The sequence below is a fragment of the Tetrao urogallus genome, assembly GCF_951394365.1.
Source record: "Tetrao urogallus genome assembly, chromosome: 13".
NCBI classification, from domain to species: Eukaryota; Metazoa; Chordata; class Aves; order Galliformes; family Phasianidae; genus Tetrao; species Tetrao urogallus.
Genome location: NC_136826.1, coordinates 2,147,739 through 2,171,897, shown reverse-complemented (window position 1 = coordinate 2,171,897; position 24,159 = coordinate 2,147,739). Strand labels below are relative to the sequence as shown.

At 48.0% G+C, this 24,159-nt stretch overlaps 1 protein-coding gene across 1 annotated transcript in view; it reads left to right on the top strand.

The window, feature by feature from the left end:
- Positions 1-533: 533 nt before the first annotated feature.
- Positions 534-24,159, top strand: part of NRK (Nik related kinase) — a gene marked incomplete at both ends in the record, with an annotated part of 100,151 nt that continues 76,525 nt past the window's right edge. The window contains 2 exon segments of the mRNA XM_079541907.1: positions 534-590; positions 3,915-3,980. Of these exon segments, the coding sequence (XP_079398033.1) occupies positions 534-590; positions 3,915-3,980 (123 nt within the window).

The following is a 24,159-nucleotide window of genomic DNA, read 5'->3' as shown; positions in this document are numbered from 1 at the left end:
GCCGTGGCTGCAGGGCCCGGCGGCGCGGTGGGACGGCCGCCTCCCGCACGGCGAACAGCGGAAGCGGGGCGCAAAGCCCTGCCTGAGGCGCGGCGCGCACCTGGGCCCGCGGGCGGCGCGGTGCCGGGGCTGCCGTACAGCCGCGCTCCGAGGGGAGGGAGGCACGGCCGGACCCCGAGCGCGCTTCGCTTCGCCTCGCCTCGCCCCGGCACAGGGCGCGGGGCGGCGCGTGCGCACCCCCTCGGGGCGGGGGCCGCTCGTGGCGTGCAGGTGGCCCCCGGCGCCGCACGCCGAGCCGCGTCACTTCCTCGCAAAGTTGGCCCGAGGAAATGTGTCTGCGAAAGTTGCCCGCGGCCGCCCGGCCCCGGGGCTGCCTCCCGGCCCGCTGAGCGGGGAGGGCGTTCCGGCTCGGGCATGCCCGCCTCCCTGCGCTCGCCGGAGCACGGCCGGGCCGCCGCGGGCCGCCCGCGGGGCGCGGGTTGAGGCGAGGCGGGCGGACCGGAGCGCACCGTTAGCCGCGGCCGCGGGGCGCCATGGAGCGGCAGTGCGCCGCCCGCAGCCTGGACGGCATCGACCTGGCCGCGCTGCGGGTAAGGCCGGCGGGGCGGGGCGGCGAGCGGGACGTGAGGGGTGCCGGAGAAAATAGCGCCGGGAGGGAGGTCGTGGAGCTGACGAGTCAGCCCGCGACCGCTTTACTCTGTTTTTGTCATTGTGATCGTGCGCTTCTCGTTGTCTTTTCACGTCGCCCGAAGTCTGGCCGCGTTGGCAGCCGCCCCGCCGGTGCGTGACGGCCCCGCGCTGCTCCGGGCACCGCGCGGGGAAGCGTTGGGTTGGGACGGAACGCGGCCGGAGGGAGCGCAGAGAGCTGCTGGCTAAAAATACCGAAGAAAGAGGGTTGGGAAAAGGCTTTGCACAAAATCACATGGTAGGGAGAGTGCTCTAGAGAGGAGGCAGAGGGAGAAAGGCGGCAGCGGGGTCGGGAGCGGCCGCGGGGTTGGCACGGAGCTGCCGGCTGGGAGTAGGGCTTTAGCCCAGCTGTGCTCGGAGCAGCGCGAGTCTCTGAGCATAGCAGCTGAATCTGATCTCCTTCAGTAAGTGATAAGAAAGCAGTTTAAGCTCGCAGTGTCCTGCAGGTAGCCTGCAGGCTTCGTGTAAAGCCCTGCACGAGGAGAAGCCTCACTGAGGCTGTGTAGTGTGGGCCTGGTCCTCAGCAGAAGGGGCAAAGGTCTGGGAGGGGGGATCTGTGCTGGACTGTGCTCAGCACCCAGGGGGGCCAGGCCCACGCACACCAAGCAGGGATGGCCGCTTCCTTTCCCCTCACCCTTGGTTCCCGGCGGAGTCTGGCCAGCTGCAGCCAGGCCATTCTCCAGCACCAGCTAACCCTGCCCCAGAGTTGCTTGCTGTGTCCTGTCCCTGTTCCTGGACCAAGGCGCTTTGGGTTGCAGTTGCAGATGCTGCAGGAGCATCCTGGTGCAGCCCTGCCCTACTGTGACAGTGGCAATTGCAAACTTTCCAAGTGTGTGTTCACTGGGGCAGTCAGGTGGTTAAAAAACTGCTGATGGCAGAGGTGCCCAGCACAGAAGCCTGGGCTTCAGGCACCTGTCTGTTGTTACCTGCAAGGTAGTGCATTTGGGCAGGCTCCTGCTGCGCACGTGGGCTTCCATTCTACCTTGCAGTGGAAGTGGACGTGGCTGTGTTGCCTCTGTGCCAGCAGATGTATTGCTGCCTTTGGAGCACTCTGCCATGAACTTGCAGGAAGGCAAGAAGCTCACCATATGGTGCTGTGCCTTACAGTAATTAACCTCAGAGTGATGGATGTCCAGGCCAAGGTGTTGGCATCTGTCAAAGTGAAGCTGGTGACGTGCAGGGGCTGGCTGGGAAGGGTTAGGTGGATCAAGGGTCCCAGATTCTAGCTGTGAGGAAGCACTGCAGCAGCGATGGTGCTGGCTCCCAGGTAATTAGGAAGCTAGCTGGTTGTGGGGGCTCTGCCAGCAGAGGATGCTATGCTGATGGCCAAGCAAACAAGGACAATCCAAGGACCAAAGTGAGAGCCCAAATTAATATCTTTTATGATTCTTAGGCTCAGTTCACTCCTGCATCTTCATTAAAAAGGAAATGGCCAAGTATTTTGGCTGTGCTCAGAGCTGCGGAGGCTAGCAGCGTTAGTGCTCCATTGGCCTGCGAGGATGGGGAGGATTTCAGCTATATTCAAGTTAATGCTGTCAGTTATTTTAGGTAATTGTTTGGGTTTTTCCTGGAGTGTCTGAAGCCTCCTGAAATGAGCTACTGGGATGCTAAATCAGAAATTGAGTGGAGGGAGAGTGGGAAGCTGATTCTGAGGCACGTGAAATGATTGTATTTGCATAATAAACAAATGCAGAGAAGAGTCAGGGCAGGGCAGTCAGTTAAATGAGAGGGGTGGTAACTCCTTTGAGTTGAAAAATGCACTTTAGCTCCTTCCAGGCTTTGTGTCCCATGCATGCACTGCAATTCAGCAGCACTGCTTTCTGCAGGAGAGGGACAGGAGCAGAGAGCAAGCTTCCCAGGGGAGAGGTGTGAGCAGCGGGATGTCGTGCACAGGGATGTCATGCACCAGGAGGCCCTGGTACAAAAAAATGTTTTGTGAAGTTGACAGTCATGGGTTCCCCGGCTTGTGGAAGTTGTGGAAGTCCCTGTTGTGTTGCCCTGGCAGTGGAAGCTGCTGCCATTTATCATGATAGTCGTGCCGGGGGGGGGCAGATTCTGCTCAGAAAAACGCCCGCGTATTTGCTCTGGGATATTCTGTAAGTAAAAATTTCCACATGTGATATGATGAAGGCAATATTTATATTAAAAGAATAACATGTAAGTGGAGTGGAGAAGTAGCTTGCTACAATTAAAAAAAAGTTTTCGTGTAGGGTTGTTTTTTTGTATCACATCCCTCAGCGGTACTGATGTGCGTTGACTGGCATGACAGATTGCTGAAACAGATGTGGTAAAACTGACACATGGAACTAATAATACTTTATATACATCTCGCAATGAAATCGTCCCAAGAAATGAGCAGGACTGATAAAATGGCTCAGAAACCAGGAAACTGGTTTCTTAATGTTTTTATATAGATCTCAAGTGAGTTTCAGCTGAAGGTACAGATTTATTAATGTGCTCACTCATGCAGGAGCAAACAGTTCCTTGCCTGTGCCTTGCAATGGGATGTTCCTCCTCCATCTGCAAAGCTGTGCGATCTCAAAACCGGCTGGCGTTGGGGTAGCTGGTGCTAGACCAGCAGGACATGCACTGGCTCGTGTGGCACACTGACTGCTGGCACGTGGATCTTTCATGAAAACAAACAGCAGTCTGGTTCGCGTTCAAAACCAAGACTTCAGTACATTGCTCAAATTCACCATGTTATGTTTGCAGAACAGCCAGCTGAGCATTTTCAGCCTGTGTGGTGTTCCTGTGTTGCTTGGGATGCTCCATCTCCTTTCTGAAAGGCAGTCAGGCCTGAGCTTTGTGTAGCACCTTTCTATTCCATTATAGAGGTTCTTTCCATTGTTGCCTTGCTGATGCTAAGCATTTCATAGCACAGGACAGCAGCTCAGCCTCCAGACTAGCTTTGTGTTTTGAAGCTTGCTCTACTGCTAACCTGAATCAATTGAATGCTCGTATTCCTCCTGCATTCCCATTTGTTTGTTCCATCTGCTCTATTGCTGTGCTTTGAATCTTCTGAGTTATCTCGAGCAATCTGACTGGAAACTTTGATAGAAATATATTTCTTGAACCCTTACTTACCAGTTATTTCCCCATTTAGTGTATAATACACACCATTAAGAGACATGCCACAGACATTTTCATTTTGATTGTGAATAGTTGCACTCCATTACGATGTGTTTGCTTTGCTGCAAGTGATGTTCTTTTCTTTCTGCTTTTTGCAGGACCCTGCGGGAATATTTGAACTGGTGCAGGTTGTTGGCAATGGGACGTATGGACAAGTCTATAAGGTTTGGGCTTCTCTTTATTTTATGATGGTGATCTCTATAAAGCCGTGTTTCCTAAAGCAGAAATGAGCTCTGCTGGGAGCTGTGTTGTCCCGTTAGCAGCCTGGTTTGTCTGTCTGTCTCCATCAGCTGTGCCCTTCCTCCCGGCCTGCCTTCAGTCCTGCCGCAGATCATTTGGCTGCTGGCTCTGCTACTCCCTTTGCCCTTCTTCTGTCCTGTGGTTATTTTTTTCTTCTTCACAACTGTTTGACAGGCACAACTGAAATTGGCGATGGCTGAACTTGGCCTGGGGTGTGTGAGAGCCCTGCACACGCTGCTGCAGCACTGCTCTCCAGCACAGAGGTGTGAAGTAGCCAGGCTGCCAGGTGTTTGCTTTGTGTTACCTTTGTCACGTTGGTGCCAAAGCAGGCCTACTGGCCACGAAACTGCAGCAATTAAACCTTGTCTGCCATAATATGTTACATGCGCTGTGCATGCTTTGAGGTGTAAGAACTTGCCTGAAGGAAGTGGTCAAGACAGTCTAAGGGATAAAGTAGTTCACTGGGTCTGTGTTGCTCTGATTTGGAGAAATAAGACAGGAAGGAAGGAAAGGGCCATGCTGCTGGATCGGGGTGGCGGCAGGAGGGAAGAGCAGCGGCAAGGGAGGAAGCTGTCTGGTGCTGTTCTCCCTCGAGTCCTGCTGCTCCAGACTGCTGTGCCGTGAGCCTCAGCATGGGGCAGGCTGCTCCAGCACCGGGCCCCCAGCACATGGCCACACATTGCATCTCAGAGTCCATCTCCTGGCTGCAATCTGCTGTGATCACCTTTCAGTTCCCACATGAAAGTATAGACACTTTCTAAAAAAACCTGAAAGACCTTCTGGGGAAGTTTCCGCCTTCCCATATATGTTTTTATTTTATTTTTCTGTCAGAAAACAGAATTTTTCTTGTGTAACTGTTTGTCTGCGTCGTTTGTGAGATTATCATTCAGATACTGAATATTATGAAATTAAAAATGGAAACTCAGGGGGTTTGTATAGTTTGTGTGAAGCTAGGAGGCATGTAGGGGTGCTATGTTGGTGGAACCATTGACATCTGTTCTTGTAGAAGGTCTGAAAACTCCCAAGTGGTCTCTGAAAGAGGCCTTTATGTCTTTGCCTAGATTTATTTTATACTAGGAGAAAAAAAATTCAATCTGGTCATCTGGTAAGGCTGTCGAGAGTGAATCAGCTGCTTAATCATGGCAGGAGCAGGAAGGAGCAGCGCAGCTCACTCCTCTGCTGCCAAAGAAAATGTTCTGTGTGACCGTGGATCTCTTAGACATCCACTGGAAAAAACAAGTAAGGAATATTGACAGTAAAGATTAAAAACTGTACCTGAAGGCTGCTCTCCACTGAACATGTGAGAGCAAGGTCTGCTCTCTGTGGATGAGGAGATCTGGATCTGGGATCGTGGCAGCACCACGAGGGCCTGGCCTGCAGTACCACAGCTTCTGAAAGGACCATAAGAAGCTGGGCACTGATGTTCCCTTTGCTTTTTGACTGCTAGGACTGATGGAGCATATTGTAATTATTTTTTACTTTATCTAGTTAGAGTGTCAGCTTGAGACCATAATTTATAAAGCAGTGATGGTTGTCCATATATTGTCATGTCACTAGTGCATGTTTTCATTTTTTGGAGGCATCGGATTCTTCTGTGCATTCAGAAATAGATACACATAGTATCAAAGTAAAGTGTATTTCAAGCTAAACAAAGTATGTTCAAGATTACTAAACTGTTTGCTTGGCTCTGAAGATGACTCAGAAGGCTCTGCGCTTTAATAAATGCAGCTGCATAAAAATGAAAATAAAACTTAGGAGATTTATCGTTGGATTTAAAAAACAATGTTTAACAGATTTGCTGGAGGAGGATGTTGTTTGTAGTGAATTGTTCCGGACCAGTTCCAGTTCAGTGTCCTCTAAATGAAATGGAAGGGGGATAAATGCACCGGTGGTAACGCTGAGCTGTCTACAAATGTCACAAAGTCAGGATTTGCGTGTAATAACTGCCTGAAAGCTAGAGGGTTTGTTGACAACTTACGCAGTAGTGGGGTGTAAGCATGCCAGCATTGGCAACTTCAGCCTCTGGAAAAGTATGAATTAGATATTAAAAATGCTGATAGTGCTTAGAAGTCATGAGACTTGGGCTTCATTATCTCTTGACATGACGGATGAGTTTTTCAGCTAATTGCTTGCTTCCAGGTGACAAAGTCTGAAGAGCAGAGCCATGCATGGAGCAGTTCTGGGTGAGACCAGGGAAGGGGAGGCGGTGGCTGTTTCAGTGGAGGCATTTGGGGCAGCTGGAGAAGTATGCATATTTGCTCTTTCATGCCCCCGCTTCCTGAGGCTTGAAGTGCAGGTGGGGTAGCATCCAGGCCCTGCACCATCTCCATTGATTGCAAAGAGAAGTTCCTGGGCTTTGCATGCTCCGCGGTGAGCTTGGCGCTGTCCTCTGGAAGGAAGTGAGATTTGTGTCACCCGCAAACTCTGGGGTTTCGCTTCCCTTCTGAGCTGCAGCCCCCTCGCCCTGTAACTGCTTCCCAGAGCAGCTCAGAAGAGAAGCTGCTGTCCTTTGGGGCAGCAGTGGAGCTGTGGGAAGCAATGTAGGAGACAATAGCATCTTTTTCATTTGCTAGAAGTTGCTGCATTATGGTGACACAGCAGTGTGCTGTTAGAGGGAGTGCCTTTGCAGGCACTGTGGGGGAGCAGACTGGTCTTCACCAGTGCCCAAGGCTCTGTCTTGCACTGGAGAGCTAGCAGTGTCCCCTCCTGGATAACCCTTTGCCCACTCCCACTACCTCCAGGACTTTAATTATAGGGATGCTCTTGTTTTCCTTTCACAGCTGTACTCTACTACTGTGAAGAACTGGATGGTGATTGTGTGTCAGCCTTGACGTAGAGCAGTCTCAGCTCTAGCTCTGTCTGTTCTTGTGTGTTTAGTAGTAACTGAACTGTAATTTTGTGCATGTGTGTGAAATACTACTTTTCGCAAAGATTTCAGCTCTGAGTTTCGTTGTGTGTGGCTTCCACAGAAGCCTGTTAATGTCTTTTCTGTCTTTTAATTTTCAGTGCTCTGCTTTAATTGCAGGGTCAGTTTTCTGGTGGATGACTAGGGGAAGGGAGAGCTGGGCACCTGACATGGATGTGTTGTTTGAGTCAGACACTGCTCTTGAGCATGCGGTCCAACTGTGGAAGAGATGTTTAGGATTCTGTTTATAGCTTCCATATTGTTTTGTTTTTTTTCAGTCATCAAGGTAGAGTTAACAAGATGAATTTCTCCTAATCCTACTGGTTCAGCTGGACTGTGGCAGTCCTCAGCCTTCTGAGAAGGCTTTCATGAGTTGAATGAAGTCAGCAACTGTACACACTGTTCATTTGCTGGTGTGGAGAGGCTGAGGTGTCTGACTTCCCTTCATCATAACGAGGTGGATTATCCCTCTTCTGGGGCCAGCATCTTTGGGCAGAATGGGGAATGAGAGGCCGGTGGCTTTGCCATGATCCAGGGGCTGACTTTTTGGAGTATGGTCTTGAAGAGTGCTGGAAAACCATGACAGATCTGCAGCTGTTTGGCATGCAGAATGGTTGTGTTTGTCACAGAGTCTGAAGGCACAGAGAACTTGAGAGGAGTGCTGTTTTGGGGCTGTGAAATTGAAAAAGGAAGATGTGGATTCCCCGTAACGCAACTGATGGAGACAAAGCAGTGTTCTTGCTGGGGATTAGCAAAGACAGGAGAATCAACAGAACTACCCTGCAGTCTTTCTGCACAACCAATGCCTTTATTTCTGTATAGTCAGATAAGATGCTGGATATGTAAAAGAAGCAGGTCTGCGTAAGGAAGTGCCTTTTTGTTTTTTAATACGGCTGCTTCTTGGCATTGAACCATACTTCAGTGGTTGATGTGAGTGATGAGTTACTCTGCTGTTGAGCTATGGTGGCAGGGGTGTTGTGAGGCACAAATACGACTTTTCAGTTTGTCTTAATTTGCTGTCTGTCTGCTGAGCTCTTCATATTAATTTTCATTGAATGGCTGAAGTAATTGAGAGCAAGGGGAAGGGGAAAAGCAGTGTGGTTTTTCAGGAAGATCTGATACTCCATGGGAAGATCACAAGACCGTGCTAAATTGCAAAGTGTGATGGCAGTGCCTCAGGCAGTTAAGGGAAAGCTCAAGTTAAGGAATGTTACCGTTATGCCCATTGCAGTCCAGAGGGAGAACGTGAATAGGCTGAAAACTCCCAAGAGCTCTCTTTGGGGCAGTCAGGAGCAGCCACGTGATGGATGCCTCTCGCAGCTGAAATGAAACAGTCTCCAGACTGCTGCCAAGAGAGATTACAGATGTCATATCATCTCAGGGCATCTTGTTAACATTTGTGGTCAGTTATGCTTTTAAAGCCAATCTCAGCCTTCAAGGCACTGAGGTTTTGGACAGACAAGTGGGTGTTCTTTATAGAGATGATAGAACACTGCTTCTGCTTCACAGTTGGTAGCAGTGTTTGTCTATTCATTTCTATCCTTGGGTTTTTAGTGGCGTTGTTGATTATCAACCCAGGCCATTCTATGATTCTGTGATTCTATGATCGTGCACAATGAGTTAATGGCAGACAGCAGCGAATAAGAAAGTGCTGCAGCAGCGTACCGGCGGAAGTCAGCAGGTAGGTGTGTGTGTCCTGGGCTCAGCAGTGTGAGCAGCCGGTGGATTTGAGCTGCTCATCCTGGCAGCAGGGGCTTTGTTCAGGAAAAAGTGTGACCTTGATATGTGCTAGTGCCATCGTGATGAGATCTGACATGCTGTGGGGCTTGTGAGCGCATCTCAGAGGCTGAGTGTGCCTAGAGGGGTTGCCATCCCACTTGGTATCACTTGGTACATGCCAGTGCTGGAATTTTCTGTCTTGGACTTCCCATTAAACCATCTGAGAAGCTACTTAAGGGTGTCAACTCAAACTGTTTCTCATGAGTGACTCCAGTGTGGCCAGTTCATCATTGTGCATCGTGAACGATTTGGGATCTTATTTCCTCAATCCTCAGCTTTGTCAAAGCCCATACTTGTGTAACAGGTCAGTAAGGTTTGCTTATGCTTGAGGGGACCTTGAGGGGAGATGTGCTGGAGTTGAAGAGCAGCTGGAGCTTACCTAAAATTAATTTCTTTAAATCACCCTTGTATTTCTGGAAGGGAGTTTTCTCTAGACTTGAAGTACTCTATATCTTATATTCCTGATGGCTTTTTACACCTGGGTGCTGTGTGCAGGACTTGTTAATCTCAATGGATACATCATACCCAACATCAGTGTCACCAGGTAGTGTGTAAGTGACTTGAAGAATAAGCAAAGCAGTAGTGAAAATATCTTTTATTTATGAACATATATTTTTAAAGAAGTAACATAGCTTGTGTATTCAGTTGTCAGAACCTGAGTCCAGTTTTTTTTAGGGTTTGTGTTGTTTTTTTTTTTAAATCTTGGCTTCTCTGCTATCTCTGCTTAATTGCATGGTAATATTAAACAATATTCAGCATGGGAATTTAAAATAATGGCTCATACATGTGGAATTAATTAGCAAGTCATGAAGTCCTGGTTCTAGTTAGTGAATATTTTAGAGGAATTCAATTAAGATTCTTAAGTATAGGGCTAGTTTATCAAAAATAGAAGAGTAAGAATGTGAAAAAAAGGCCTCTCAGCTGTGGTGTGCTTCTAATACAGTAAATGCTCTTTGACTGAGCAGAGCAGTGTACAATAATTAGATGTGCCATATCAGCCATTAGAGGATAGTAAAATCCTTGCAAATAATTTGTTGTCAGGCCTGCCACTTCCAGCTCCTCCATGTTTTCAACTTGAATGTCCACATGGGAGAGCGCAGTGCATTCTGTCACAGACTGGAGGCGTTTTGAGCTCAGATGTCGGCGCTGGGACATGCTGCTGTGAAGCTAAGAGAATATCCTAGGAAAAAAAAAAAAAAAAGAAGAAGAAAAAATAAAAAAGCACTGGTGATAATTTAAGTGTGGTAGAAAACGAGTTCAGCCTCTTAATTTCCCAAGTCCTGCGCACAGCTGCGCTGTTAGTCCCTACTGGCGCAGTGGTCTCAGTACTTCTGACTGGAGGCGTTAGAGGTCGGGTTGGATGGGGCCCTGGGCAGCCCGAGCTGGTGGACGTATCCCATCCTGAACTGAGGTTGGAACCGGGCGGGCCTTAAGGACCCTTTGAACCCCAATGATTAGATGAGTGCTCAGCAGGTTTGTGCCCACGCGAAGGTATGGGTCAGTGGCCAGCAGTTTGCGTGGAGGTTTTACTGTGTCTTAACTACTGTGAAATGTTTTATTGTTATCACTTCCTTAAAGAGAATTGGCGGGGTTAAGGGAAGATTTATGACAAACAGACCACACGCAGCCCAAAAAACCTCTGGGCATGTCATGAGCTAGTGGCTGAATAAGTGAGACAATGTCTCTTGATTTTAAACAGCAGAAAGTCAATGTGTTGTTTTAGGTGTTAAGTCCTGGTTCAGGCTAGCTTTAGTAACTGTACCTTTTTGAATGTCACACGCCTTTAGGATGGACGTCAGGTTGCTCGAGCTGCGGAACACACCTTGTGGTTTGTTCTGCCTTCTCTGCAGAGGTGAGGCACATTCACACCCAGCTTGTCCTCGAGTGGAGCAGGCATGCCACAGAATCATGGAAACCTAGAATCACTAAGGCTGGAAAAGACCGCTAAGATCATCTCGTGCAACCCATCCCAGCCTGCCCACTGACCACGTCCCTCAGTGCCACATCTCACGGCTCTGGAACACCTCCAGGGATGGTGCCTGCACCGCCCCCAGGGCAGCCTGTGCCACTATGTTATCACTTTTTCTGAGAAGAAATGTTTCCTAATATCCAGCCTGAACCTCCCCTGGAGCAACTTAAGGCTGTCGCCTCTCATCCTATCACTGTTACCTGGGAGCAGAGGCTGACCCCACCTCACCACAGCCTCCATTCGGGGAGCTGTGCTTTAAGATCTCCCCTGAGCCTCCTCTGCTCCAGACTGACCCATCCCAGCTCCCTCAGCCGCTCCCCGTCACACTTGTGCTCCAGAGCCCACACAGCTCCATTGCCCGTCGCTGGACATGCTCCACCAGCACTTGTGTTACCAGCTGCCTCCTTGTAACTGTAGCGATGTAATTTTGCCCTCTGATGGCCATCCAGCAGCAGATAGAAGCACTTGTGTCAGGGAGCTTTGTGGTCAATCCTTGCACTCAGGATGGGGCCGCAGCTGATTTGCAGCAGCAGCAACCCCTTTGTTGTGTGGCTTTTCTGGGGGGTTCCCTGGGGTGCTGCAGTTCCAGCACCCAGCAGAAAGCAGCATTTGTCTTCCTGCTGGGTTCTGAGCCAGGTGGGGCAGTGTCTGGCCCCAGCACAGCTATTCAGGCTGCAGCTGCCTGGGTGGACAGCAGTGGAACCTGGTGGGACAGACAGTAATCCTGCCCTTCTGAGGGGGGGGTGAGGAAGTGGGGCAGAAAGCTGGCTTTCATTGCCAGCTGAGTTGGACAGCTTGCTGAGGCAGTGGGCACAGGTGTAGGCTGGCCCTTGTTCTATTGTAATGCAATTTTCAGTAAGTGATCTTAAATTATAACGTACGTAAATGTGATAAAAACCTTATCTGGTGTTCAGCTGCCCTCAGTCTGCTGGCCAGTGCTGATTTTTCCGGCCTGTGCAGAGCTGCAAATACAGGTCTTAGGAATAAAACTGACAAAGAAACTATTTTTCAGCTGTTTGTAGTAGGCTTTTTTTTTTTTAATTTTATTTTTTAAAGCCTGCTGTGTTCTGGTCCTGCCCTTGTAACCCTACTGGCGTCCCAGTAAATCCCTGAAAGGTTTTGAGATTTGTTTTAGAAGCACATTTTCAAAGGCCATTCCTGCCTCATCTCCTTTTCCCTCAGCAAAGCACAAAGCCTTACAAACTTCTGAGATCTCAGGGAATGGATGATCCAGCAGACGTTCTTCGTAGTAAACTTAGTGACCTTCCCAGTCCCCTGCACACGTGACTGTGTTAGCTGATGTGCAGCCAGCCTGTGGTCTGAGCCCGTCCTGTTAGGCACTCCCGCTGTGTGAGAGAAGTACTTCTTAGAGGTCAGAGAGAGGTTTGACGTGGGCAGTTGCAGATCAGGCGATGGAGCTTTCCTTCCTCCCTCTGCCTGTCTCCTGCTCTGTCTCGGCAGTGTTTCTGCAAAGGCGCTGCTGCCCTGATGGAAGGCCAGGCTTTGGAGGTGAGGATGAGCACAGAGCACCTCCTCCTGTGCTGGTACTTGTCTAGGCTTCCAAAGGATCAGCCAAGGCTCTGAGCTTCCTTGGAACTCTGGGTGCTCAAAAAGTCCTGAGGACCTGGGCTGTCCACGTGACTGCAGTTGGTCTGATGGAGCAGTCCTTATTTTGTGAAGCATCTCGTGATTCTGTTTGAAAGGAATTGGGATACGTGGGAGCTGGCTGTGGAATGGTGAGCAGCACGCTGCTCAGAAACAGCCGCGTCTGAGTCGGAACACACTGCGTTCAGCAGGAGCGTTGGTGGCATCGTTTTGTGAGACGTGTTGGCTTTCATTTGGAAACTTTGCTTCAGAAACATCCAAATATTGCATTTTGTTTGTTTCCTTTGTCTGAACGTACATTTTAATTTAGCGGGATGTTTAATATTTCATAGGTTGTCTTTAGTGCTGCGTGTTCTAAAAGGAGGCGCTGTCACACTGGAGTAATTTGGCATCGCCATAAGATGTATGTAAATATTAATGAGCTCGTACATTGCTGAATTTCCGTTTTGTGCGGATTGTTTACAGCCGAATGTGAGAACATTGGCAGCACATGGACGTTTTGTTGAGTTTGCTGAATACTGGGGCTGATGAAATCCCATTATCTGACTACAGTTACTCACTTGCTACACTTGTCATCAGCAGTTTCGATGCTGGGTAGGTTTTCTTCTATTTATTTCTTTTGTTACAAATGGGAAATTTTGGAGGAAAAGAACATAAGAGAAACACAATATTGTCTTCAGGAAATATATGTTACTGAGCTTGAGGAACTTTCTAGCTTTCTTGTTTATACTACATTTTGGCATGATTTTTTTTCCATATTTAAAAATAAAGGCAAAAAAGTAAGCAATTTACTGATTATTTCTGCTAGAGTATTATTTCTACTCTTCCTTTTTTCTTTGCTTAAAACATGTGAACAATTATACTAAAATATGCAACAAAACAATATAAAATAAATATGCCTATGGTTTAGGTAATGGACTCTATAATGTATTATTAACACAGATTGTCCGTGATGTTGTCTTGTAGCATGGAAAAAGAGAAGAACCAAGAGAAAAATTCTGTGCTTTAATATTTGCGTTTTCCCATCTAACATGAAATATTTATCGTGAGAGGCTTCTTTGCAAATGCTCTGCACTCAGAAGCCAAATAACATCAGCAGATGGTTCCCTTATATCAGTATTAGGGGGCAGGGGTGGGTATTGGGGACTGAGGTGTCCCACTGCTGAGGTGAAGGGTTTCCGTCCTGCGTGCCCTGCTGCCTGTGCTTTTTGGTCCAGAGGAGGGGACGAGCAACACCAAAACGTGAGGTGGGTGCACCAGGCCGTTTGCTCCACACAGTGAGGGGTGATTTTTTCCCTCAGCCATGGAATTTGTTTTGCCAGCTCTTCTGGTGGAAGGCTGCCAGGCTGCTCTGGGATGACAGCACAGACACTGGGTGTGTGGGGTGCTCCCAGAAGCTATGTGTCCTGGGCAGCTTGGGCATGGCAGAACGTGCTGTAGTGGAGTACATGTGGGCAGCGCTGGGCTTGCTGTACACGTGCACGTCAGCCTAAGTACACCTGACATTCCCCACATGCATTGAGCTCCCGGCTCACATGGTGGTGAGGAGGTGTGCATGTGCACAGGATGCGGGGGATTTCTGGCTGCCCACGTTTCCTTGGCCAAAATAGATAGGGTCTGGAGAAACGAAATGTCTTGTAGCCAACTGAACATGGAGAAAGGATGAAGGAATGAAGAGAAGTACCAGCTTTCCTCTCTCTTGGACACTTGGAAGACTTCAGTCAGGAATGTTTGGAATAAAGGAAGTTGCAAAACAAAAGCTGGAAACTCAGGTCTCTCATCCTGCGTGCTGGAGAATAAGGGTTGGAGAGAGAGGATTCAGGATTCACCCTTCCTTCTCTTCCTGATTTCCTTTCTTTGCTTCACATCGGTTTTTAGCTGCCCACCTGGTAAAAGACTGCATGATATGTGGCCATGGCTTGCATGTTGAAATTAGTGTTTTCCTGTTGCACAGGAATCTGGACACACAGCTGTGCATGTGATGTCAGCTGGGGAGCAGGCATTTAGATGTGTTCACAAAACACCTGATGCATTCATTACGCTGCTCAGAGGCACAACAAATTCCTGTTTAACTCCTCTGATGTCATTTCACTACTTTCAAATTCACAGATCTCTGACCAGGAAAGAAAGTGTCTGTTACCCTGTCAGCCCAGGGTGATGCCTGGAGCGCGCATGGCGCTGATCCTGCCTGCCGCACAGATGGGCTTTGGGTGTCACTGCGAGCAGATTAAAGGCAGCTTGGCTCTCTGAGCTTTTGGGGTTGCTGTATTATTTAGTACAGAATTCTGGCAGGCCTCACCTTTTTGATGTTATTAGTATAGAATGCTTTATATTGTTGAGACGGGCTCCTGGTGCAACTCTGACAGACACTGCCGTGGCGCTGGGCTGTCCCCAGCTCTGGGCTGGGGCAGGGCTGGGATTGTTGGCCTGGAGGAGGTGGGGATGGATATGTCACTGTGCAAAATAAGCTGTGATTATTAATCGATTATTAAGCCTGGCTGGTAGAATCTCACTGTGTATAAACTCCTGGAACTTCCAGAGGGATTGTTCTCTCTGATTACTGCTGTATGTTATGCCAGCAGTGGGTTTTCCTTCCTCGCTGGCTTCCTTTCCTGCCAAGCAAGTAATGGCATTATACAGTGCCCTTCTTATCTAAACTGTCTGCTTTCTGTAGTCATTGTGCTTTATAAAAAGTCCCCAGAGACTGCTTGAAGCATTTCCATTTCCAGAGACCTCTTTATAGAGCAGGGAGCATGGTCAGAAAGAGAAGCGGGGAAGCTGGCTGCTTCTGCACTTTTCATCCCCCGGCAGGCTGCTGACTGTGCTCTTCTCTAGGTGTTCCTAGGGTTGGCTGGGATCTCATAAGCTAAGTCTGGCTCGTGGCCTGGCTGCAGATGCCTACGTTTGTGGTTCATCACCCACTGAAGGAAGCTTCATTGGTGAGCAGGGTATGAAGTATAAGAGATGATGTGGAGCTTTTTGCCCCTGGATTTTTTATTTTTTCCCCGTTATTCTGTTTACTGTATCTGTGCTTACCATCAGTGTAGCCATTCACTGCTGCAGACGTGCTTCTAAGGCCTGGCATTTGTAACCCACTTGCTCTGGGCTGATTTGTACAATCTCTGCTGCTGCTTTTACATAACTGGGTGTGTGCATGGAGCTGGTGATGAAGCAGAACAGCAGCGCTCCTGTGGTTTGGCAGAAAATAGCTTCATACATTATTATTCTTGACTTTCTTGGCAAAAACAATAGGAAGCATTAGCAGGTAGAATGTTGTTGCCTTGCCACAGAAACATGCCCTTGTGTATGGCTGCTGCAAGGGCAAAGCCACCGACTGCATCCACCCCCAGCTCTGGCCTGGGGTTGCTGTCCCGGTTAGTGTGGATAGCCTAGCACCAGGCAGGCTTTTCACCACTGTTAACTGCCGACTTTCTTAAACCAAATTCTTTGTTTAAACACAACAATAACAACAAAAATCTTCAAACCTGGTAAAGGAAAAATTCAGAATCACAGAATTACAGAGGCTGGAAGGGACCCCAAGAGATCATTGAGTCCAGCCTCCTTGCTAAGGCAGATTCCATACCATAGGTCGCACAGGTAAAAGAACTCAGCGTTAATCTCTCTCTTCATTTCTTCATTTGTTAAAGCCACTTTGAAACTGCAGGGTCAAAGTTATGCAGAGCACTTTGGAAAATGATGTCTGGATGGATCAGCAAAAAGGAAGTGGCAAACAAAAGTGATGCAAGCCAGTGAGCATGTCCACACTTTACAAAACTGAGCTGGAAATACATTTCTGATTTAACTGGGTCAATCACGTCTGCGAGCCAAGTCTTTAAAAATAATTATTTGGAACTTTGTTTCTTTCCAGTCCTTTTCCGGTGATGTCATTTGTTTTATTTCTTCCAAGTGGATGTAAAATCCTAGCAGTGACGGGAGGTTGCTCACCTTGCACTCATCAGGCAGATAAGTGGCAAATAAAAATCAGTGCTGATGAGCCATTTCCTGCCTGATTTCAGAACCCCTTCCCTGCTGGTATTTGGGTTTCTTTAATGCTTCTGTTATGGTATATAGTTGTTTTCTTGGGCAAGCAGATGTCAAAAATACATATGTTCTATAACCTACAGTGGTGCAAACATGATGGCACTTTCATAGTGTTACTGCTAAGATTAAGGGTGAGAAGCCTGCAAGTGCTGACGAAATATCAGTTTTTACATTGAAGGAAGTCCTGAAGTTTATACTTTCTGGGGGGAGGGGGAGGTGGGGAAATGCAGTTGCTTGGAAGTTTGTCCTTCCTTACCCTGTTCACTCCTAACCTCGACAGTCCAGTTCCTTTGCCGAGTCCTTCGTGGTCTGTGCTAGCCCATGGGCACGGCCAGGCACTGCTGCAGCTTGGGCTGCGTGTGTGCCTCTGCGCTGTGGGCAGGGTGGGCTGGACTGGCTGCAGGCAGCCAGCAGGCAGTGTGGGGCAGGGAGCCGTGCTGCCGTGCTGCAGCCCTCCTCTTCGGAGGGTGAGAGGCTCATCTGCACTTCTCACAGAGTACAGTGGATTTCGCTTGTCTTTGTGGCTTCTGTCTGTCAGTTGGGGTTGAAATGTGTTGACGGGTTAAAGCACGGGTGGACGCAAGGGCAGCGCAGTCCTCTAAACCTAGTTTTCTCGGGAGAGCAAGAAACTTGGCTAAGCGTCTGGCTTTGATACAGGAGGAAAGCTTGCAGGTCTTCGTAATTCCATATCCCTCTCTGCCCCCAAATGTTCAGAAACTAGAAGGCAGTAGAAAGCGCTCAGGAAATAGATTTGCTCGTGTTGTTTTTGTATGCTCTTTGATTTATTTTTTTGAAAGACATTTTTGTTGTTCGTGGTATTTGTGATATCTAAATACGTGCACTGGCAGTGCTGTAGAGTTCTAGCTGGCCCTGCGCAGTTTTTCTTCTGTACTTAGTACCAAATTTATCCTAAGGAGCAACGAGTTGTTGGTGGTGCGTTTTTGCATCTGGGTGTGGATGACAGCACGTGCAAGGAAGCTGCAAAAGGAAATTATTTTTAAACTGGTGGAAGGTTAAACTTTTAGAGTCAAGTCTAATGTGAATACAATTAGAGGAAGGCGTTTAGGCAGGAGTGCCACTTTGGGAAGTTTATCTTACACACATAAGCCAGGTTACAGACACACGCTGCTACTGATAGAGGCATTTCTCCCCTCAGCTGCCTGCATTCACTGGATGCTTCGTGGAATGTTTAGGTTGTTTTGCTGTTCTGTTTTGTTGGGGTTTTTTTCTTTCATGACAGCTGCTTTGTGATGGGCTGCAGCTGTCTGGACAGCCTATTGCCATTAGAATCTCCAAATGAGTAGATAGTGTTCAGAGCTGAGAAAATGAGAACTGGGTTTGGAACTGAGTCACAAGAAAGGTTGTGGTGCAGCTTCACTGACGCTTGTAGCTTCAGGGACTGAGCCCATGCATTTCAGTTTGGAAAATGTGTGTCTGTGTGCACATTTATCTACAGCACCTTGGACTTTGTAGTGTTTGCTGTCATACAAGTTAGCAATGTTTCCTGACTGGGAAAGTTTGATATGACATCCTGAGTGAGGGAAAAAGAATCATAGAATCATGGAGTGGTTTGAGTTGAAAGAGACCTTTAAGGTCATCTCGTTCCAACCCCCTGCTATAGGCAGGGGCACCAACCACGACAGCAGGCTGCTCACAGCCCCATCCAGCCTGGCCTTGAATGCTTCCAGGGATGGGGCATCCACAGCCTCTGGGCAACCTGTTCCAGTGTCTCACCACCCTCATAGCAAAGAATTTCTTCCTAATATCTAGTCTAAATCTACCCTCTGCCAGTTCAAAGCCATTTCCACTCGTCCTGTCACTACATGCCCTTATGCATATGACAGTGAGCACATGCCTGTCTACCATCTGTCTATCAGTCTACCAATGTCTATCAGTCAGGATAGCAAGTGCTTTCTCTTTCCATCTGCCCTACATCCACAGCCATACGAGGAGACTAATTTCCAATGGGCAGTAGCTTTGGGTAGTAAAACTTGGCGCAAAGTGGGATTCGCTTAAAGAAATTTGGCTGTTACAGTGTAAATCCAGATGCAGTGAATCCAGCAGTGAATATTCTGTTGGCTTCAGCGGAGGCAGCAGCACGCACAGGAGTGCAGGCCTTGGGCCGGGGCTGTGCAGCGTGGGGCCGGCCCTGCCTGCTGGGACCGCAGCTGTGCATCCAGGGCTTCCTGTGCCCTGAGCACTGCTGGCAGATCCTTCACACGGGGCAAAGCTCAGGTCACAGCTCAGAGCGCTGGTAAAGCTCTCCTGTGGTTGGTACAGGAAACTCTCGGTCCCTTTTGCAAACAGCTCTTCCTACAGTTAGCTTCTGCTTTATTTTTTTGTACGTACCGGTAATTACCATCTGCGTTGCTTAATGTTCTGTGGTTCTTCAGCTATAATGCGTTTAGCTATTTTTGTGAAATTGTGCTTCTCTACAGAAAATTGGAAGACACAGCGTTGGAAAGCAGCAGCTCGTAGCTGTGGAGGAACTACTGCTGCACATCTGACCTACAGCTTGCCTGAGAGGGAGCCTTAACCAGGCACAGGCTTCTGCTTTATGTAGCTAATTAGGTCAGTTTAGAAAAAATAACATCAGGACTCTTCTCAAATCCAAATTTTTCTTTAGGAAAGTGAACTTGGAAGCGCTGTTCTTTCTTAGTTAATTAGAAAAGCCAAGTGTACTTTGCTTTTAAGAATAATTAGAAAGATAGTCAAGTTTCATTCTGGAGACAATTTGATGCTGAAAATCTTTTCAAATTTGTAACTCATTCTCCATTGAGAATTGTGGACCATCTGGCCAATAGGATTTTGGAGGGAATGGAACCAGCTGCCTGAAAGATCAGTGCTTTACAGTTATCTCTTGAAACACTCATTGAGAAATCTAATGGCTGGTGTGTTTTCTCACAGACTAATCGTGCCCATTAAGTACCTTTATAGTGAAGATGGTGCATGAAATAGAAGCTAATGAGAAGACCCCAGGAGTAGACCTTGCTTTTTAATTTTCACTTGTTTGAAACAGCACCCTTTCCTTAGGCAGATCTTAGACCTGAGCTCAACAATGGTTCTCCATGCAGTATTTGGCTTTCAGGATTCACCTTAGGTAAAGGGAACTGTAGGTCATGATTTGTCCTACTGGAGGAAAGGCTCAGACTGCAAAAACCCCCTTGTAACAGGTTTTAGCATTGGGCTGACTGTCTTTTGCAGAATGCAGGCTCATGCAAAAATCAGTGAAGACACACATACTGCAACCCATGTAAGAAAACAGCTCTCATCCTGTAGGCTGAAGCCCTCTGTGCTCCCCTCCTTACTGTCCTTTCCACAGAGAAACAGAAACCTGCAATGCATTTTAAATCCACACATAACCTTGTCCATGCTGTACACTGTACAGAACATAAAATTCAACTAAGTTACTCTTATTGTTCACGAGAGTGCTGAAGGACTTTTTAATCATAACTGTTAAGAGTTCAGTCACGTAGTAACAGATCTTATGTACATGCAGAGTTAAAGCCTTGCTTACTAGCGTGTGTTTGGGAAGTCTGTGTTACAGGCTTAAAACATGAATCTCGTGCACAAGGTTTGTAATTGCTTTGCACAGTTTGACCTTCAGAGCTTTGCAGTGGTGGTGAGCCAAAAGTCCCGCCTTTGGCTGCCTGCTCCAAAACCTGGCCACCTATCAGCCAACCTGCAGCCCTGCCACGACCTCCTTTCTGCAGGATGGGGCCATGGGACGCCTCCAGCTGCCCATGACGTCATGTAGCAGGGATGTGTAGCATGGAGGTTTTCTCTAGTGTCCCGCAGTTCTGTAGCGGATGGATGTGAGTCACTGAGGAGGAGGGATTTGTACCTCTCCCTGCAGTCAACTTCTCAACAGGCCTGTCAGCAAAGTGAGATCCTTTTTTTTTTTTTTTTTTTTTTTTCTTTCTCAGTTTGTTTATTTTTCTGAATGTACAGATTTTTGGCATGGTGGACCTGCTGGGTGCTGCAGGTGTTGAGAGGGACTGACTTCTGGCCAGAGCTTCATGGGCACAAGGCTGCATCCTCAGCAGGATGACATCCCTGTCTCCCAACACAGGGCTGGAATGGTGGTGGGCTTCTGTAGGTGTCAGGAGATGTGACAATTGGTTCAGCAAGGCTGCTGGAACCACTATTTGTGTAAATATTGATGTTTAGACACAGGGAATTCAGGATTTTTGTCCTAGTAAGTGAAGTGTGAGGAAAAGAGGAGAAGTGGACAGGCAGCTCTTCATGCCTGCCCTCCCAGACTCCTCTAAATGAGGTGAAGGTGCCGAGGGTGACAATAGATGTTCCTCTGCCCCTTGGTTTCAAGTAAGTCCCAGATAAGGCTTCTGTTGCCATGTTATGTCTAGCAAGGTATTTTCTCAGGTTGCTGTTTCTTAGTGCGTGCCTTGATCTTGCTAATTGCAACACAAATGACCTCTTTGGAGGCAGATTTCAAAATCCCTAGAGATAAATCTCTAGTCCAATCTTACACAAGAATGGAGTAGCCTTCAGTGGTTCATGTTTTGCTTCAGGACAGTAATCTGATCAAGTGAGTAACATAGATACTGCAGAAGTGTAGATACTCAAGTACGTGTTTGCACAAGGGCTTGAATTCAATTCTTTGTTTCGTTTTGTTTTCCCACTGGTCTGCAGTCAAACACAGACAAACATTAAGCAAAGCAAACAATCTGCATTTCCACTTGTACAATGGGAGGAAATAGGAACAGCAGGAGTTTTTAAAAAAAAAAAAAGAACTGGACAGAAAAACTGCATCTGGTGGTTTTTGGGTTTTTGTAGGTTTTTGGGTTTTTGTGGTTCATGAGAACTGTGGCACAGACATTTGCTGCAGGGGTGAAGGAATGTCCTTGTCCTCCAGGGATGAAGGTTGCAGTATCTGGTGCCATAAAAATGACCCATGTCCGTGCCTCCCCTCTAGCCAGTGTGGACTTGAGTAGAAATTTAAGTGAATGATGTGTGTTCTGATTTCTTCTCTGGCTAATGAGTTGCTGTTTTAGTTTAAGGGAAGTCTTACACAAATGCCAGCTTAGTTGCCTTCTACAGTGAAATGAGTTCCAGTGATTTTTTTTTAACTATATATTTTTTTAAAAAGCTACAAAATATTATTTTTCAGTTTGGATGAGTGCAAAATTCTTCTCTAGGAAGATCTGAAGGCAGCATTGGCTCCAAGCAGTGCCTTCTGTCGAGCAGTCTGAGAGCAGGTCTGATGCCCTGGGCACCCTCCTGGCTGAGCTGCACAGGAGGCTGCTCTCATGTTGTCAGCAGGCTGGCAACAGCAGGCATTGCTCGACTGATCTGAATTGCTGAGTCTGAGTGGAGAAGCCCTGTGTAGGTGGAAAGGGAAACAGAAGGATCATGACTTCATCGAGGTCATGTGGAACAGAATGTGGGGTTTCCTGAATCCCCTTGTGGAGCATTGTTTGCTTGCTGTGTAGTCTCCTAAAGGCTTTCCTTGCCTGACCAGGGTGGAAAGGGTGGAGAGGAGAGGGGCGAGAGGGTGGGGATCCGCCCTGATGCAGACAGCCCAGCTGGCAGCGCACCAGCAACCGCAGAGCCTCGCACTGGCTCACCCAAGATGGGCTCAGACTTCAAAGTTCATATGTGGGTTTTGAACGGGAAATCTGCTCGCTGAATTCACTTTCAGGAAGAGCCTGCAGCTGAGCAGCTGAGCCTTCACCCTGCTCTGCACGGGTGGCTGGCAGCCGGCTGCAGAGGTCATCCCATAGCAAGGTCCGCCAGCTCTGACAGCCAGGCTGCCTTTCAAGTACAAAGAAGACACAGAGGCTGTCCTAATAGTTCAGGGTGTGGTATCTGGGTTATAAGCAAGTAGACAGTTTTGTGAAGGGTCACTCTGGAGTCCCACGGCTTTCTGCCCCTGTTCTGACCAACAGCATTAAGTATGCTACTATCCCACATGCATGTGTGATGGCAGAGGTGACCCTGTCAGACCAGGACCTTGTCACGGGGGGCTGGCCCCTCTGATCTCCAGAGAAACGTGGCCCCAATGCAAGGCCTCAGGAATTAGTTTGGATTTAAAAGGAAAAGGCGTTGTACATAATTGAGCGTGTTTTCGTGTAAATACACTTAATGCGAGTTAAACTCCCTTATCAGCTAATAACTTACCTGCTAATGCTGACATTCTTGTTTCATCCAAATAGGAAAATGTATGTCCTGGCCCTCAGTAGAGCACATAAATAAATGGTGCCTTTATCTATCTGAACTAAGAAGATAAACGCGTATTCAAAGCACCCGGTGATCTATCCCATTCCCCATAGCTCTCCCTGCAGAGATAACGCACAGTTGGACCTCATCAGAAACAGATCTTTGGCACAGAGCACCACCTGCAAATGTGGCTGCAATGACTAACATTCAGATTTGAAAAATTTGAGTGCTGGCCCCGGGTTTGCAGAATGTTACTGTAGTAACTAAATGGCAATTGCGGAAGATTTTACACGGAAGTGTTTTCTGGGTGAGAAATTTAGTTGGACTCAAAGCTAATGGGAAAATTTCTTCCAGCTTGGATACCTCACCAAAATGCAGGCAGGATCTTCGATGTCAGAGTCCTTGAGCTTCAGAATTATTCAAGTCTGAGTTGTGTATGGAATTGATAACATTTAATGCTCTAATCCTGGATGGAGATATGGGTGATTTGTAGATAGCCACTGAGTGTGTTGGCTGCATTCTCAAGAGTTGAAAGGTACTCTCAAAGCAAGGATTTGGATGAAAGATGAAACCTTCTATTCGTGAAATAAAAGCCCATGGACCACACTGTCATCAGCCCAGTTTCCGGGGAAATATGGAATGCTGGATCTTCAATCACAGCAGATTGATTCCCTTTGGTGGTCTGCAGACGATGAGCACTGCGCATTGCATGGCAGACTGGAAGTGCTGTGCCCGTTGTTCCTCCTATCATTTGGGGAGAATCATAGAATCATAGAATGGCCTGGGTTGGAAAGGTCCACAGTGCTCATCTGGTTTCAACCCCCTGCTATGTGCAGGGTCGCCAACCACCATATCAGGCTGCCCAGAGCCACATCCAGTCTGGCCTTGAATGCCTGAACAGCTGTCATCTTGGGAGCCCAAGGTTCCTTGTCCAGGCAGAGCCAGCTGTGGGAGCAAGCGAGGCACTTGGGGCTTGCTTGGGATTTTGCCTGGAGGAAAGCTGGAAATCTCCAGGAGTGGAGCTAGCACAGCTGATGGGGGCAACCACGACATGGGGTGTGAGTGCCCTCTGGTCTGTGTTGAATGTAGTTAGGCAATTTGGATCCCTTATTCAGAGCTGGGAGAGAGCCTTCTGCTTTTTTATGTTCCTATGAGTTCTTATGCCCAGGTCTTGTGAATTCGTGAGATAAGGAGTTGGCGAGAGAATTCAAACATCTTTCTGGGGTGTTAAATGTTGGTGGATTTATTATCAAGCAAGAGCTACAATCTGATTGAAGGTCTGACAACCAGAGAAGTTTTAAAGCACAGTTGTAGAATCAGGTAGGATTACAGAATGGCTTGGGTTGGAAGGGACCTGACTGACGCAGATGAGGGCATATCTCACCCCCTCAGGCGGAGGGAGGGGCCCCATTAAATCGACCTGCCATGGGTGGAGAGGATTGTGTCCTCTAGCAAGATGGGCTGTTGTCTCAGGCAAAGGTCTTGGTCTCATCTTGGAGCCAGCGTCGCAGTCTCGGCATGCCTGGGCGAGATCAGCTCTGAGAAGTCGCCTGGTACTGGTGGCCCGACAGCGCTACTCTTCCTGCCTTGTGATGCAGCAGCAGCAGCAAACCCTGAGCAGACG